General features: G+C 45.5%; 2 protein-coding genes across 2 annotated transcripts; both read right to left on the reverse strand.

Annotated features, from left to right (window-relative positions):
- Positions 1 to 7,378: 7,378 nt before the first annotated feature.
- cacng1b (calcium channel, voltage-dependent, gamma subunit 1b) lies at positions 7,379 to 10,448 on the reverse strand. The gene is made up of 4 exons (XM_061304163.1): positions 10,208 to 10,448; positions 8,224 to 8,298; positions 7,722 to 7,859; positions 7,379 to 7,613 (listed from the first exon to the last, which is right to left on the reverse strand). The coding sequence occupies exons 1-4, from the start codon at positions 10,446 to 10,448 to the stop codon at positions 7,381 to 7,383; spliced, it is 687 nt and encodes a 228-aa protein (XP_061160147.1). The 3' UTR covers positions 7,379 to 7,380.
- A 1,598-nt stretch (positions 10,449 to 12,046) lies between these two features.
- Positions 12,047 to 17,247, reverse strand: cacng4b (calcium channel, voltage-dependent, gamma subunit 4b). The gene is made up of 4 exons (XM_061303419.1): positions 16,336 to 17,247; positions 14,086 to 14,169; positions 13,672 to 13,812; positions 12,047 to 13,554 (listed from the first exon to the last, which is right to left on the reverse strand). The coding sequence occupies exons 1-4, from the start codon at positions 16,559 to 16,561 to the stop codon at positions 13,022 to 13,024; spliced, it is 984 nt and encodes a 327-aa protein (XP_061159403.1). The 5' UTR covers positions 16,562 to 17,247; the 3' UTR covers positions 12,047 to 13,021.
- Positions 17,248 to 17,287: the final 40 nt, after the last annotated feature.

The following is a 17,287-nucleotide window of genomic DNA, read 5'->3' on the forward strand; positions in this document are numbered from 1 at the left end:
CAACAGGGGGGAATTTGAAACAAACTCAATGTATGTGCAATTACGTACAATTCTGGAAACAACTACTGCATATGCTTGTTATGATTAAATATGATTAAATATTAATTCTGACATTGCCCTCTAAATGTAAACATCAAAATTCACATTAGCCCTTTTAAAATATTGCTTGCAATTCTCCTTTACAATCGCAGATGTCACTCGAGAGCTGTTCTTCAATTGAATGGACACTTTCGAAACGTGTGTCCCCTTATTTTGTTTGTTTGCTATTAAACAGATAAAATATCATGCGTAGCATCAGATTAAAAAAAAAAAACAGATAATAAAGTGAAGCGAGACTAATGGTTGCGTTTGGTGGTGAAGAAAGTAAGAATAGTTGTGTTGTTGAATTGTGTAAATATCATTACCACTATCAGACTAGTAGTTCCCTTTTAACACAACATGTCACAGTGTCAATAAAATATAAGAATCAATACGCTTGCTAAAAACAGCCCACCCCCTTGTCAGCCATCCAGGTCATGGTAACCCATCAAGCGTGGATTGATGCAACTGGAAAATGTTGAAAAGTAGTTAAGCCAATCACGCTATCAAGCTGACAATGTAATAAATACGCTTCTGGTGTTTATCAGTCTCACAGTGGGTGGATGTTGTGATCTTTCCGTTTTCCTCAAACAAACGACACATTATGACCGCCTGGCTCTTTTTGCTATCGTCGATCGATCCATTCCAGCTTTGGACTTTGTGTTCTGCTTTGTTGGCCTTTGGACAGAATTCAAGCTGCAGCTTGTCCACAACGATCTGTTGCTAAGGTTACCCGTGCAGCCAACAGAACGCTTCGGTCGGTCGCCTTGTAAATGCGAATCCAGATGATTAAATTTACATTTTGATTAGAAAAATTCAGCCATCCTTATTAGGTGTGTGTGTGTGGGGGGGGGGGGGGTGATGATCTTCTATACACACTGCTGCGTTCTGTTCATGCAGTCCACTAAACACATAAGCTTTCGGATGGGGGAGGGGGGGTTAATGACATTTTGGCGATTTGAACACATGAGGGCGCCATGCTCTCAAATGTGCTACTGCTTTGATTTTATTTATTTTAATAAAAATATTAGAAATAGGAGTAATATTTTAGGAATCATTTTCTGTGACTCCTTCTACTGAGGTACCTTGAGATCCAAGTTTAATTGTTATTTGATCTTTCTCTATTGAAATTAATCGAAATATGTTTGTAAAATATGTTTATAAATATATATGTTTATAAAGTAGTGACACATTAAATATAGTGTTAAAATTAAACAGATTGCATTATACACTATACATTATTATTACAGAGTGCATTATGATTAATTCACTGAGACGTGTTGTGGTGCGTGGCACGGTGGAGCACTGGTTAGCACGTCCGCCTCACAGTTCAGAGGGTGCAGGTTCCTTGCGTGGAGTTTCCATGTTCTCCTCGCCTGCGTGGGTTTCCTCCGGGCACTCCAATTTCCCCCCACTTCCCAAAAACATGAATGGTGGGCTGATTGAGCACTCCAAATTACCCGTAGGTGTGAGTGCGAGTCTGGAATCGGTTCAGGGTGTCCCCTGCCTACTGCCCGAAGACTGCTGGGAAAGGCTGCAGCACGCCCGCAACCCCCGTGGGGACAAGCGTTACAGAAAACGGATGGCTGGATTGACTGCCCTCTGGCCACCAGAGGGCAGTATGAGCCGTTAAAACAAATGAAAAAGTGTCTCACGCGCCAATTATTGTAAGCGAGTCAGTAACGTTGGTCGTTTTTTTGCACAAGATAAAAAATATACAACTGTGTAGTGTTTGCGTTCAAATGCTGCTTTTCTTTAAAGCTCTTATACCACCGGGACCTTAATGTGTTAGCATTAGGCTAGCTAGCGCAACGCAATCTTGTGTTTGTTTTCAAGACACAAAATTTGTTCTATGTTTAGTTGGACAGGAAACCCCCACAATATTTGCACTCGTTAATTTTTAGATTTATAATGGGGGTGAAATCGAATCAGACGCACACTGTCTGAATACAAAAAAAATCGAAGTGCTGTACTTAGCGCTTCCGATGACTATGCAGCTGTGTGAGCATGTTGCGAAAACCGCAATTAAGCTAATCGCCTCAGCACATTTAATTGATACTTTTGATCATCGCTCTCCCACACACAGCAAATAGAAATGTTGCAAGACTTCCTCACTTAGTTGGCACGAGGCAACATCTCCAATTGCTGATTCCTGCCCCCCGCGCTTCGATGATACCTGTCACGGTTTGGCCGGCGTATTCCGATCACACAAACAATGAAACAAACAACGCGTTTTTCGGAGTTGGCGGCGGCGAGGAGAAGCGGTTGCTAAGAGACCTGCCTTCCTCCTCGCCTCTCCACATCATTTAGCTGGCCTTTAGCGCCCGTCATTTCCCCACGGCCGCGCGGGAAGCGCCTCTTTTCTCAGCACGTTCCATAGCAGCGGGGAAAAAATTAATAAGCGACCTTATTGGAAGCATCGGTCGCAAGGGTTGGCGGGGGGAGGGGGGTGACCCACTGGTGGAAGGTGGCTGTGGCCTAGCATCTGAATGATGGCGAGATGTCCAGGAGTGTGAAGTGTGCGTGTGTGTTTGGGGGCCCATTAAGGCTGTAACAAAAACAAAAAAATAATTTGCATCGAAGCAAAGCAAAGCAAAGCAAAGCAAAGCAAAGCAAAGCAATGCAATGCAATGCAATGCAATGCAATGCAATGCAATGCAAAGCAAATCGTTCCACTTTGAAATCTATATTTAAGAAAATTCACACCCCAAAAACACATACGCATCTTACAAAAAAAACTACTCTCAATTCACACATCACAAAACCTCACACACTCACCCTAAAAAATATCTCACACCAAAAATCAGCAGCATAAAACTTCTCGCAATATTTCTCACTCATACTAAGAAACTTTCACACTCACCAAAAAAAAAAAAAACCCACCGTGTTGAAGAAGATGAAGCGCTGGCAAAACATGAGGCCACCAACGGGCATCACTAAGCTGCCAGCCAGCGCTCCTTCTCACAAGCTCTCTTTGTAAATTGCGCTTTCCGGCCTAAATCTGCAAGATCAATATTTTATAAACAGCCAGCCAAGAAATTCAAGCACCAAGCTCTGATGTGAGTTTGGCATTCTTTTTATTCAGCAAAGTGACGCCTAGCCACCCGCGCCGTTGCCATGGCGATGTGAGCCACCTCTCTGATTTGCTTACACTCTAACATGCAGGAAGTCAAGTTGAAAAGATGAGTTTGGAAGCGCCTCGTTTGGCCGTCCGGCTAGGTATCGGATCTAGCAAGATTGTCTCTTGCATAATGGATTTTATCAGTACAGAGTGATTGTTTTGTTTTTTTCAACACAGCTTGCATTTCCACTTGCAGATTAAATGACAACCACTCAGCAACACCAGTGTGAGGGTGTGATATTTGTTGCACGGAAGAGAGGGGAATGTGTGTGTGTGTGTCTAACACAGAGCATCACAGTGGTCATAACACATTTTGGGTGCACTTCTCATCTCCCCACGTTCCACGCCCCTCTAAACTGCTGCCTTCCCATCACTATGGCGACAGCGGTTGCTATACGCTTCATGACGAGCAGCATCGAATTTGTGAACAATTCTTCCAAAAGAGGTGAAATTTGCTGCCTTGTGTATTGAAAGCAACCACTTAGCCTTCAAATTTGCTAGTTGAATGCTAATGCTAAGGGAAAGGCTATAGATGAGCTAGCAAATAGCAGCGGTAGTACTCTCACTACAAACAGTGGAGCAACACATGTAAACAGGCAATATAACAATACTTGTGCACATATATTCTGCATTCGCTGCTAATGGACTGCATTTGGATTTTGCTTGACAAAAGGGAAATTTCCTTTCTTCTAAGATTAGTCGAGCTGAGTGCAAATGCAGAGAAAGCCCAGCAGGCTGAAATGGAGCTTTTTTTTGTTCTGCAGAAGTGTAAAAGTTCCAATTGCTCGTCGCCGCTCGTGCTTTTGCAAGTCCGACCTTTCGAGTTGAACGAGAGAAATGGATGAACTTTGCAATGTGGTAATTTGGGTGCAAAGCAAAAAAAAAAAGGAAGAGAAAGTCATAACAAGTAAAAATCACGATTCAATTAAATCTTTTTGTACAGTGACCAATTGTGATCCTGTAAAGTAGTCATCGACGTTCTCCCAAATAACAGCGGCAGGAAATATTGTGTGTGTAGCCGCTGACTTTCCGCTTTGCAATTCAAATTACATTTGCATGTGCCGAGTTGTCATGCAGAGTGTCGGCAGGTGGGCGGCGGCGGCGATACTGCGTGCGTGTGCGTGCCGATCGCTTGCGTCTAGGCATTCCACAGGCAAACTCGTTTACCTGCAGCAGGCGCTGTCTCGTTTTATGCAGGAAGTCTCGTCTGGTTTGGAAAGTTGTCATTCGTTCTTTGAAAATGTCAAACAAACATTTATGATCTTCCATTCCCAAAGTTTACATGTAAAATATCACGTTTGTAGTGAATGTATGATGAAGTGGCCTCTCCCAAATTCAACTAATGAAATCCTGGCGGAGAGCGGCTATTCCGCTCACGCCTGTGACTCGGGGACCAAGTAAATTAAAAGAGCAGAATGGAATTGTGATAGAGAGTTAATCAAATTTGTCTCCTCCTGATGAGATGTCTGCCACTATTTGGACTCTGACATCAGTTGTCCACCTTGAAGCCTCTCGAGGGAAATGGGCTGCCTGGATCCACGCTTGCTTTGCTCGCCATTCAATACATTTATTCGTTCATGTTTGGAATGTTGTACCACTGGTACTTTGCAAACAGTTTTGAATCGTTCAATTTGACACCACAGCGGCAAGTAAATCAAAATGCAGAGCGGAGAATCGTACACCAGAAGTCACCCAGCCAGTGTGACCTTCTCACCCTGGCTCTTCTTCGGCTATCATCGGGTCTCGCTCCTGCGCCGTCCCCATGGCAACTAAAAAAGAATAAGCTCCTTTTCGGTGTTTCGAGATGTTTTTAAGTGAAGATTGTGCAAACTTTGTCTGCACTCTTATGATGTTCTTTCCTCCCACGTTTTGCCCGTGAATGAGTCACAAAAGGCCTGCATTTTAGTCAGCTGGCAAATGAGAAAACATTTCAATGGCGTCACGTTAAAAGTGTCATTAGAATCCGTTTTCTTTTTCGATTTGCTTGTCCAAGCTGACTGCAAAAACACTTTTTGTGCTTTCTCAGCTCGTCTGATCTCATTTGTACCCGCAAAGAAAGGAAAACAAATTAGAAGCACATAGGTCCCTTTGGCAAAATAATGTTTTTCTGTAACTCATTTCACGCAATCTTTCCGTGTGGTGCTCCCCAGGGATCCATTCTTGGCCCTCTCCTGTTTTTCTACATTCCGTCGTCTGTTCTTTGCCATTCTGAAATATGTTGTTCCTTTACAAACCTGTAATGGTGCAGCGAAAATCCATTTTCTACAAGAGTGGAGCAACTGAACACCTCGGCGCCCGTCATTCTAAACAATCGTTTCTCTTGTGTCTCAGTGTTTATTTGCAATGATTTCCTGACCTTTTGAAAACAGTCTCGCGTTTGTAATTTACGACATTTGCACTTGTCTGGTTGCCCCTGGCAGCGGCGTGAGTCAACCTTTGCGTTTTGCTTTTGAAGGCAATTCAACAAAATGAAATCACTGATTGTCTGACTTAAGGTTTTGGTTATGTTAACTTTTGTTGTTGATCCTTCATTTTTTTGGTGAGTAGTATGGATTTTCTGCCATCCTAAAACTTCGCAGATTGCACTTGCTTTTTCAGTTGAGGCTTTCAATATCTAACCACTTTTATATCTGCCCCTTGTGGAAACTGAATCCATACTTGACATTGTCTTCTATCATCAACTAGTGCCTGTAAGTTAGACACGCTTACCTCTCTCGAAAAATAAAAATCCCAGCCCCTCTCTTTATCTGTCAGCGGTCATGGCAGATTTAGTCAAGCACACTCGTGTTATCTTGGCATGTGTCCTCGAGGCTTGTCATCCTCCGAGCGAGAGTGTATTTTGCGCCGTACGTCCACATCAAGTCCCGGCGCAGCGCACGCTTGGATTGCCTCATTACACGTCTGTCTCAGCCCAACGGTCAAGTGGCTGCATGAACAACCAAAAAAGAAAGACCCAGGTGGGAAAGATCTTTCCTCAGCAAAGCAATCTTGACCTTTGGCACTCGACAGCAGTATAATCAACAAACGTGTAGTGTGGATCATTCCGATTGTTTACACAGCCGCGCGGGACTTTTGAAAGTGACACGCTAACACTCATGCATGCAAAGTTGATTATTGAACACGAGCGGCGGGAATGCCACTGCGTGCTCGAATCCTAGAAATGAAACATGACAGTGAGTAAAGAAGACACAGGCGGAAGGTAAAGGTCTCGTGAAAGATTAATGCGGCCGGCTTCTTGCGTGCTTTCGCTCCAGCAGACTCTCTTGTTTCTGGAGAATTTGTCTTATTTCTTTTTCCTTCTACAAGGATTTTCTTTCTTGACAAGCGTGTGGACAATGACCCAGAGAGTGTTTGGCACGGGTTCATCAAAGAAACCAGAGGGTGGGGTCTTTAGGTGATTGTATGTGTGAATATAATCAATCGGAATATCGCTTGGAACTATACCTTGGATTGCTTCACTATAGCTACGCATCAATATCAACACAACAAAAGACACCACAAAATTTTGTTCAATTGTCAGTTTAGTAGACACACCAAAAAGCTACCAATTTGCTACGCTGGCATCGATTAAAATGGTAGAATCGGTCAGCAACCAGAAAAAGAAAGCCTTCAGTCCGTCACAAAAGCAAATGGCTGCTGTTGTCTCATAGGTGCAAATGCTTCACTGGCAGTAAAAACATTACAAGTCAGAAGATTTGAACAAATCGATTTGTAGCCTTTTTAGAAGCGCACAATAGGACGAGTGTCGCATCGCGTCACGTCACCTCTTTGTTCGGCTGCGACAACCAGCTCAGTGTTGCGTCTTTCTTTGGCCTCCCACTTTTTTTTTTGTCTAAAGACATTTTTAAGCCACATGGATAGGGACTGAAACTAGCGCTCAATATGTTCCAGACCCAATAATAAAATAAAATAAAATAAAATAAAATAAAATAAAATAAAATAAAATAAAATAAAATAAAATAAAATAAAATAAAATAAAATAAAATAAAATAAAATAAAATAAAATAAAATAAAATAAAATAAAATAAAATAAAATAAAATAAAATAAAATAAAATAAAATAAAATAAAATAAAATAAAATAAAATAAAATAAAATAAAATAAAATAAAATAAAATAAAATAAAATGATCTTTCTCTCGAAGCTCTACTGCAGCTTGCAGTGCGTCCGAGTGGGCGTGAAGCTAATCCAAGGTGTCGGGCTCAGCGTCCATGCAGGTCTCCCAGGGGTTTCGGGGCATTTGGGGCATGGAGATGAGGAGCAGGGCCACGCCACTAAGGATGAGGAGGGTGAAGGAGGCGCAAGCGCACGCAAAGGACCACGAGTAGTAGTACTCGATCCAGATGGTCTCGTCACTGGCGATCATCCGCTTGACCGACTGACGCATGACTTCCACCGAGATGACGATGCACAGGCCTGCGGGCGGGCAACGTCACCCATACCTTGTCACACTCGAGTCCGGTGGTCTGTCATCATCGTTCTGATGACCTTACATTTGGAAACAGATAAAACATGAAAATGCACCTGCAAAGGCGAAGAACATGCCGGCGGGCCTCAGCAGGTAGTCGCGGGCCTTCCCGAAGGAGCAGATGAGGCACAAGGTCCCCAGGATCATGAAGAACAGGCTGAAAATGGCGATGGCCGCCGCCGAGATGTTGTACTCTGCCAACAAAATGTGGTCTGCAGCTGAGCCACTCACCGTGGCCACTGTCATTAATTACGACTCGATGACATGTCGATTGTTTCCATTTAGTTGCTGAATCAAGCAAATCCAAATATTTTTGTGCCAAGCTCAAAAGCACACGAATAAACACGTTGCTCTATATATTAAATCACATCATGATAAAAATACAAATGTGCTCTTGTTTCAGATCCCGTGAGTCTTGCGATAAATTAAGGCGGGAATAAAAGTCTAGCCAGAGGCAACGAGTATATTACCACCGCGATGTACAGCAGCGCTTTTTCGTGTTCCTCCTCATGAGCACAAAATTTGTTTCATAAACGCAAACGCCATTGCAACTTTTACCCTTCTGAGTCTTGACTTCAAAAACTTCCGCCTCTTCTCCTGATGTGAAGTGTTTGAAGTAGGAGCAGTTCTTGGCTGCGGCGGAACACAGAGGAAAAACACAAATCGGTATTGCGCAATATTTCACAAACCTCATCTGCTAGAAAAAAGTCAGCACCCCCAATTCATTTAGTGTTATTTGAACTGTGTTTTTTCTTTTTAGTGCGTCTGTTGTATGCACCACTTTGCAAAAAGCGGTCGTAATAATCCATGTTGATTCGAGCACAGCACAGGGATGCAAATTGCACAATTCCGAGGCTGGCACAACTCCTTTTCATGATCACGACAAATCAAAGAAGCGAAAAAATAAAAAACTAATAATCCCTCCCATCTATCTTTGTGTGTATATGTGTACAGCAGGCAACAAAGGAGCCGTTTGTTACCCGGGATGAGAACGAATGACTAAAGAGGTTACCTAGCAACAGGCTGCTACCAGTGCTGGCCGGTCTAATTCATCCACATGTTAAGGCATAGCAAGGGGACCATGGGTGTGCGCGCATGTGTGTGTGCGTGTTTGATACGAAGCAAACCAAATCATCCATTAGAGGCTGCTAGCACTATTTGCCTTTACTGCCACTTTTGATTGAGCTGCGTTGCTTCCAGTCCGGGATGCAAAATTATTTTCCTTGCCTCTTGAGGGTTCCGTTTTCATGACGCGCGCAAGTTGTGGAACCACGCCCTGAGGCAGACTTGACTTTGTTTTGGTATCTTCGCAGTGGATTGAAATGGGTGGTGAGCGTCGTTGTGGGCGTGAACACGACTGCCTTGATTTGTTGCTAATAGCAACGGCCCTTGTGATTCTTTTTGAAATAGGCGCCTAAGAGGCAATCGCGTCTGAGGTTTGTCTCCGCAGGGTTACTGATTTCATTTGTGTTAGCAAAGCATTTGGCAAGAATGTCTGTTCGAGCGCGGTAGCCGACTTACCGATAATGAAATAAAAGTCTCAAGATTGCTTCGGTATGTTATCTTGGCGCTCGCCGTCGAGCGCGTCCCTTATGAAATGTGGCGTTCATTACCCGAGCGAGGGCGGAACCGATCGGAGCACGCCGGGCCGCATCATCGACCTTGCGGACAAAGGCATCGAAATGTTTTTGTTCCGGGTGCGTGCTTGTCCTTCCTTCCTCCCCAGCTGTCATTCAAAGAGATTTTTTAAATTCACTTCACTCGCCGCTCACCAATCAGTCTGCTTTGTGTCTCGGTGTCGTCGGCCTTCTTTGACCGCTTCATTCTGGGGGATGGCACGAGGAGCTCAGCTACAGCCGGACGCAACAAAAGCCTTCAGAGAGCTGTGAGGCCTTCCAAAAAGTCTCAGCTATTTTTTGCTGAACTTTATGCGAAAGAGACTGTTAAAAAAGATTTTACCATGGTGGCAGTTTTTATCAGAGCTGGACAGATGCGTTTGCTTAATGTGGATGTTTTCCTCAGGCAAAATTGGACCAAACTGGTTGGACGTGTAGGTGGTTTGACAGCAAATTCGACATTCAGCGTTAACATTCAACCTTATTGCCTTATTCACCCCGTCAACCCCCCCCCCCTCAACTCAAGTCTCCCAGGTGTGCTTTTAAGCTCTGGAATGGAGCGCCGAGACTCAGTTTATTAAGGTCGGTCCTGATGAGGAGCTGCCGGGCTAAAAGTCAATGAAAGAAATCGCAAGCCTGAAGCGTTCAAGCCTGAAGCGTCCAAGCCTGAAGCGTTCAAGCCCGCGCGCGATGCCGGCGGCTAAAAAAAATGACTCGTCCCAACGCTGCTGGCTACATTCAAAGAGTCAGAAGTGGGGAAAGTCCTCACACTCTCGACTTAAGCACAGGCTTTAAAAAAATGACTCGGTCAAGTTGGGAACTTCAGAGTAAAGTAGCCATTTTTCAGACTCTTAGTGCCGACCTGCCAAACGGACGCTACTTGCTCGGTTCTCTCCCCTTTGTTACGTTAGCGTCAGTGATCGTACCTCCGGGCAGGCCGATGGGGCCGCAGCCTTTGCCCTGCGGGTCCTCCTCCACCATGAAGATGTTTTTCTTGCACAGCCTCCAGAGGCCAAAGTGAACAGCCTGGCAGGTGGCGTTGAGCTTTTCCACTCGGGGGCTGAGCACGGCCCAGTGGTCCGTGGCCACGGCGGCCAGCATGGCCGACATGCCCGCCACGATCACCACCCATGTCATCTTCACCTTGGTGGCCTGCTCCTCCAACATGCTGTGTGGTTCTTGTCGCTCGCTGTCCTCTGGTCCCGTTGGCACGAGTGACTCTTCCTTTCTGATCTTTCTTGCGCTCTGCCTTGCGCCTGCTGAAAATAAAAGAGGGAACTTAAAACGGCGCCCTACTTTCTAGCCCTCCGCTCTTGCTCTCCCTCACCGCTTTCTATTTGGCGCGTGGAGGCCTCACACTAAATGACAAAGACCTACTAAAGTAAACTTTCGGTCACTTATTGTGTTTCCCTCGCTGCTCCCCACTCGCATTTTAACACATCTCGGGCCTCCAAAACAAAATTGCAGTTGATGTGGAACGGTGTCTTCTGAGTAGCTTTGAAAATCATTTGCGTGTCAGGGGACTCCCAGGGGGAGATTTCCTTTATTAGTTGTCAGATGAACTGATCCACTTCCTCAGCCAATCAGGATTCACAAGTGGGTCCCACCTGAAGGCATGCAGATGATCCACATTTAGAGACACACAAAAAAATATATATTTTTTTTATAGAATGCTGCGTAGCACAATAAAAAAAAAAAGTTTAAATATTGAATAAAAAATATTGACCAGGCATGTCGTTGTGGTCCAGGGGAAAATCTGTTTAACTGGGAAGAGCAACAATTTCCTTTTACATTTTGGTGGGCAGTTTTTAGCCGATTGGCCGCTGTGGGACCGCGTCTGTTTTCTTCCATTTACACTTTGCGGGTGTAACGCACAAACGGCCGCTGGTTGCGTTTCCCCAGGTGCGCTTTTCGATTCTGACGCGTCACGCTATTTGAAAGAGCCAGCGCTATCTCTAAACACCATCGCCAGCTTAGCCGAGCGGGAAATTGATGGTCGGCTGGCGTTTAAGGAGGAGGAAGCAGGCAGAAGAAAGGCGCTTGTTTCATTATCGCATTCTACCTGGATGCCTTTGCGGCCCAACAGTGACTCAGAGCCTGAGGCCGCCGAGTGTGTCATCATGGCACCGTTTGGCCCCGTGACCCCATCAACAAACTGATTTATTCCACCTTTTTGAAAGAACCACTATCAAGTTGCAATTACAGAAACCATCATTCAAAAGTGTTTTGCCACTGCCTTTGGCCTCGTGACCCTTTTGAACTCTTTCTTCCTTCCTTTTCTTTCTGAGCAAGGCTGGGAGGCAAAGTCGACATTAGCCTGGTCTCCAGGCAACAAGGCCGCCATGGCGACGCATCACCGCCAACCCTGATTTCCTGAGTTTCTTTATATGACTGAAGTGACTAAAATGAGCATCCGTGACTAACGCCACGAAGCCACGCTGTGATTAACTTCAATTACAGCTGCCAGCCGCCCTGTGAAGACTTTTTTTTTCTGTAGCGGGAGTGAAAAACACATTTAATTGGTGGCTAATTTTCTGCGTAGCAAAATAGATTTCTCTGCCTTGAGAGGCATTTTGTTGACCAATGACAGGCAACACTCATCGGCACGGTGCTTGTTTGTTTTGCCAGCGCCGTCCTCACCCCTTTGACCCGTTTTGCTCCATTAATCTGCGTCGGAGTGCCGAGCGCTGCAAGTCGGGAAACCCAACCCTTGATTTCTACTAAACAAAAGTGTTCTTTTTTCTCTTTTCAATGATGCTCACAACTCTTTCCCCGCAACATTTATTTCTGCAACTTTGATTGTAATTGTAAGCCAGAACTTTACATTCCCTCCCACACATTGAATTGTCAAGGAAATACGTACACATGGCTGTCAGACAAAGTTGAATCTCTATTAAACATATTCATTACAATCATATAGCTATAAAATAAAATAAAATGAGGAAATCAAATGATGCCCTGTTCATATTTTTGAAAGTCTTTGTAGGGCGCTAAAATACATACAAACTCAGAAACACACATTTCGGTAAGTTATTTATCTGTCTCCTTATATTTAAACCCGATATTTGCACAATACATTTGGAATGATATGAAATGTCTTTGCTAATGTGGCTGGCTGTATGGCTTCATAGTGAGGCGGCCATTTTGTATACTGTGCGTCAACCTCGCAAGGCTCCAGTGGACAGACGACGAGGCGCTCCTCGTTAATGAAGGCTAAGGCGCTTGGTTGAGGGGAGGCCTTTAGTAGTCTGAATGCACTTGGATGATGATGATGACGATGAAGATTACACAAGTTGCGCTCCTTTGGAGCATTGAGTCCACGCCCTGTTAGGCTCCACGTAGCAGTCCCCATTTAGTAAGTTGAATTGAATTGAATGAATTAAGGCTCAGGTTCAGCAACTGCTGCAAGTTTTAACAGGTCGAACTGAAAAACAGAATTATGAAGATAGCTCACCTGCTATTTTGAAGTCAGCATCAAAAGTACTTTAAGGGACACATAAAGCCGTCGTGGATTCAAATTTGCTGTCGGACGTTGTTTCATTGTGCAAGTTGCCAAACTATAGACAGGGAAAAATCACTTGAGGACATTTCAGTCTGTACTTGTACTCAAGTCCAGGAGTTGGATCAGTATTGTTCAGTACTTTTATGAGTTCTACCAGAGCACAGAGTGTGAGTACTTTTTTCACTTGTTGAGCACGCAAGTCATTCGGTCCCGCCGGCTTGTCCTCATTTTGCGCGTCTCACACGGGCGTGGTCCTGCGATTCACGCTGTCCTTCAAATCGTTGGGGAAACAGTTGTGCACCTGCAAGAAGTCGGCGGCCGCCTCGTGCTCGGGGCTGTACGCGTTGTCCGTCACGCTGTCCCGCGCCAGGGTGTACATGGACAGCTCATCCAGGGGCCCACCGGGGGACGTCCCCCCGGCCCCCTTGGGGCCCGCCACAGGCGAGTTCTCCCGTGACGCCTCGGTGGAGCGGGAGCTGGCCCGAGACGTCCGCCGGCGGTAGCGGAAGCTGGGGATGCGGGAGTACGGCGACGAGGACGAAAGGGAGCGGATGAATTCGCGCCGCGCCCGCCAGCGCACCTCCTTGTTAGTCTCGATGTAGATGTTGACGGCCAGGACGGCCACCGTTTCGGCCACGATGAAGGACAGGGCGCCAAAGTAGAAGGACCAACCATAGGAGTACGTGTACTTCCTGTCGTCGTCCCGTTTGTCGTTGGGGTCGCCGGCGTTGCTCGAGATGTAAACGATGATGCCGATGATGTTGCTCAGACCTGCTCGACGGAGCACAAACAACGAGAGGGGGCACAAAGCACATCAGATGTGACACTACTTGGAGGGGTAGGAGGGCTGAGGGATGACAGGGAAACGTTTTTGGACCTCTGCCTCACCTGCGGCCACAAAGAGAATCCCCGCTCCGAGGAGGATGTTGTTGGTCTTGCCGTAGACTCGGCCAACGCCGACACACAGGCCGCCCAGCATGAGCAGCACCGTGCTGAGGATGGGGAACACACTCGAGGCTCGCACGATGCCTACCACGCACACACAATAGCCATATAGTCCAGTCAAACAACAAAGCGTTTGGTCGTGCAAATTTTCACAAAGAATTCTTTTTTTTACATTTCAGTTTTTCCATTAAAAAGACAAGTTGCATTATTTTGCAATTAAAATATTAACAACACGAAATTAAATGGCTCCCTGGCTGAATCAGGTTGCATGAGGCTGAATATCTGTTTGTGACCCCGACAAAATCTGGAAGAAAAAAAAAAAAAACTGCAATAAGGCGTTATAATCATGGTACGTACGTAGCAGGTACTCCGAGCTGTCCGTGTCGTAGTCGTTGTCATCAGGGAAATGGTTGATTCGGTAACAGCTGCCTTGATTGATGCCTGCATGGCAAAGACGTAAACAAAGACTTTCAGCATTCTGTGATGAGATATGACGGTTTAATAATCTTAAAATGACATCAAAACTAGCAAGCTTTTTTATTTTAATGTCGCACTCTCAATCTATGCAATGCCGTGATCATGACTGCCTCGTGGCTGAAGGAACGTACAATATAAAAGCTCACGTGTCAGAAGCTTCAAATGCTAACAGTGGGTCGACGCAGCGGACGCAAAGTGCAAATAACAAAGTACGAGATGCTGAGCCACCTTGTCACTGTTGAAATGGTTCAGCGGCTTTGAAATAGGTCCGCTGTCAAATTAATTAGTGCCATAGCAGAAATGGAGCACAAGTTTCTGTCTGGTCGCAGATTGAAAATGGGTCTGTGCTCTAGTTTAAGATGTGGTGCGAGAAATATTTAAAAAAAAAAATAAATAGTGTCCAAATACTTTTGTCCGTCATTGATACTAAGCTAAAATGGAAAAGGGAGTTCAGAACATTCAGAGATCTTCCCGTCAATATTTTAAAAAGCCAACAATTATGATACTTCTTCAAATAGTGGGCTCCTCCGAACAAAAGCAAACTATGAACTCTGCCTAGCAACAAGTGGACAATGATAAAGAAGTGTGTTTTTGTCTTTTTGCTGTAGGGCGCCAAATAATCAGTGTTTTGTTTTAGCTTTAACGTTAAACATGAGCAAAAAGGCAAAGAGATTATTCAAGCCTCCTGACTCAGCATCCGCGCCTCTTTTGCCATGGCGACACCCCTTAGTTAATTACATGACAACGAGGTGCTCCTGACATCTTCTTTTGTGTGTAACTGTTTTTTAGACACGTGGACGTGACACTTTTGTCCACGATGAGGGACGAAACCCCACATGGACCCATCCGTGTTGGAAGCGGCTGTGTTACCGTTAGCAACGAGATGCCATCGCCAGCAACGTTGTCATTCTGTTGATCGATGCAGCCACGGCGGCAGCGGCTACAAATGAACCTATGTGTCGGGAAGGAGGAAAGCTCAGACCGGTCAATGAATGAGCGTCTGCCTGCATCTAAAATGAGACGTCACCTCCAGCGCACTAGCGTGTGTAGCAGTAGCTTGACACATTTTAAAAAATATATTTACTTTCACCTCTGTGCTCGGACATGACAAGCCTCCGAGTCATCTATTTTTAAATCACCGGGGCATGTTTCCATAGCGATTCCAGGGAAGTTGCCAAGCAACAGCATCACGAAAGACGTGAATGAAAGTCAACGATAACTGAGCACTTCGCTCGCAGTGAATGGACACGCTACTTTCGTTGTCTCCCCTCCCTTGTTGACGCGAATCCTTTAGCTGCTATTGTGCGCACCAAGTTTTGCACGGGGAGACAAAGCAGCTTGGAAGCAATGTGTTTCTTTCTCTTTCATCTGTTCCTCGATGGCCAATTGAACTTTTCACAGCAGCACCTCTTTCATTCACGCCGTCTGTTGTTTTGCCTCCATTTGCAAGTCATGATGTTTCAGAAATGTCTCAAAGACAACTGCAAGCAACTTTTAGGCTACTGTGCTGTGAGAGAAGGAGACCATTATGGTCAGCCCAGGTAGAATTCACCAGGTCTCAACATTGGGCTCAAGTGTCATGTATGTCATGTCATGGGTGCTTTTTTTCTTTTGTGTCTTTAAACTTGTCCTTTTTGTCAATAGCACCCCAGCTGACAACAAAACTCCGAATATGGGACATTCACATCTCAGTGAGCCGAACATGCATGAATTGGGAATGTGGGAGGAAACTAGAGAAACCAATGCAAGCACACAGAGAACTCGTAATCTCCACACAGCAAAGGTGGAACTGGGATTCTAACCTCCAGTCGTAGAACACTGAGGCACAAATGCCAACCATAAATAATTATTTCACCTCCCATTATGACACGTTAAAACTAGCTCCAAAACGCGCTCATACATTCAAGACGCCGCTTTAACGGTTTCTACTCGGTGTCAGGAGCTACTGGCGGTTCAACACCTTGCTCAAAGAGACTTCAGCAAGGTCACAAGTGCACCGAACCCAGAATATCTCGGATGGGAGACGACCACTTTTCCCACCTAAGCAACGACGCCCCTTAAAGTACAACGAAACAATTTTGCGTGCGTAAAATATGAGTTGGATCAAATGCCATAGTGTTCCAGACTCACCCTCAATGCAGCAGATCCTCCAGAGTCCCGAGTGCGTAAGGTCCCCCTTCCTGCTCCTGGGCGGCGGCGGCTGGGTCTCGTCGGCGGTGGCATTGGTTCCGTTACAGATGTACGCCCGCGAGTAAAGCCAGTAGTCTGTGCCGATGGCGATGCTCATGAGGCTGAAGGCGGCGAAAGCCCCCACCGTGGCCAACAGCGTCTGAACCCCGCGCTCAAACCAAGCCATGCTTCCTCATGCTAGACACGCGGCGGTATATGTCGGGATACGCCACGGTCCGGTCACCGAGGCGAGCGCGCGCGCACCGGAGTGCGTCAGTGCGCGGGGGCCATGCGCCTACTTGTTGAGGCGAGCGCTCACTTTTGCAACAATAGTGGCCAAAGCGCAGGAAAACAACGCAGAAATAAACTTTCCAGTCATCTCTCGGCTCCAGTGTGCACGTCAAACTCTGAAAAGAGAGCCCACCCTCGTGTAAATGCAACCAATGGAGGAACGCGACTGAAGGGGGAACGCGGTAAGCAATCGGTGATAGTCAGAGGTGGTTCTAGTATTGACATGCTCGACGTAAGTAGATCTATGGATGCTTGCCATTAAAAATACTCTTGTAGAAGCTAATTTAAATGCTTGATTAAAAAAAATAAACTGAAATGTACCCAAGTATTAAAATCAAAATGAATTGCCACTGTCAACTATTACCCACTTTGGATCAACGGAGGAAAACAAATGAACAAAGTCGTTTCCCTCTTTCCCTGTTGGCTCGGAATGACATAGCTAAAACATACAGGCATAACATTTTTGTTGTTGTTGCCACAAGGCGTCATGGAAACAGCCATTGTGTACAATAAATAAAGTTGCCATAGATTTGATTTCCACACAGTGGCGCTAGTTTGTCGTGTGTGTGTTGGGGGGGGGGGGGGGGGAGTTGCGCAAGCGCATTTCCTACTTGGTGGCGAG

Source organism: Syngnathus typhle, linkage group LG17 (assembly GCF_033458585.1).
Source record: "Syngnathus typhle isolate RoL2023-S1 ecotype Sweden linkage group LG17, RoL_Styp_1.0, whole genome shotgun sequence".
Lineage (NCBI taxonomy): Eukaryota > Metazoa > Chordata > Actinopteri > Syngnathiformes > Syngnathidae > Syngnathus > Syngnathus typhle.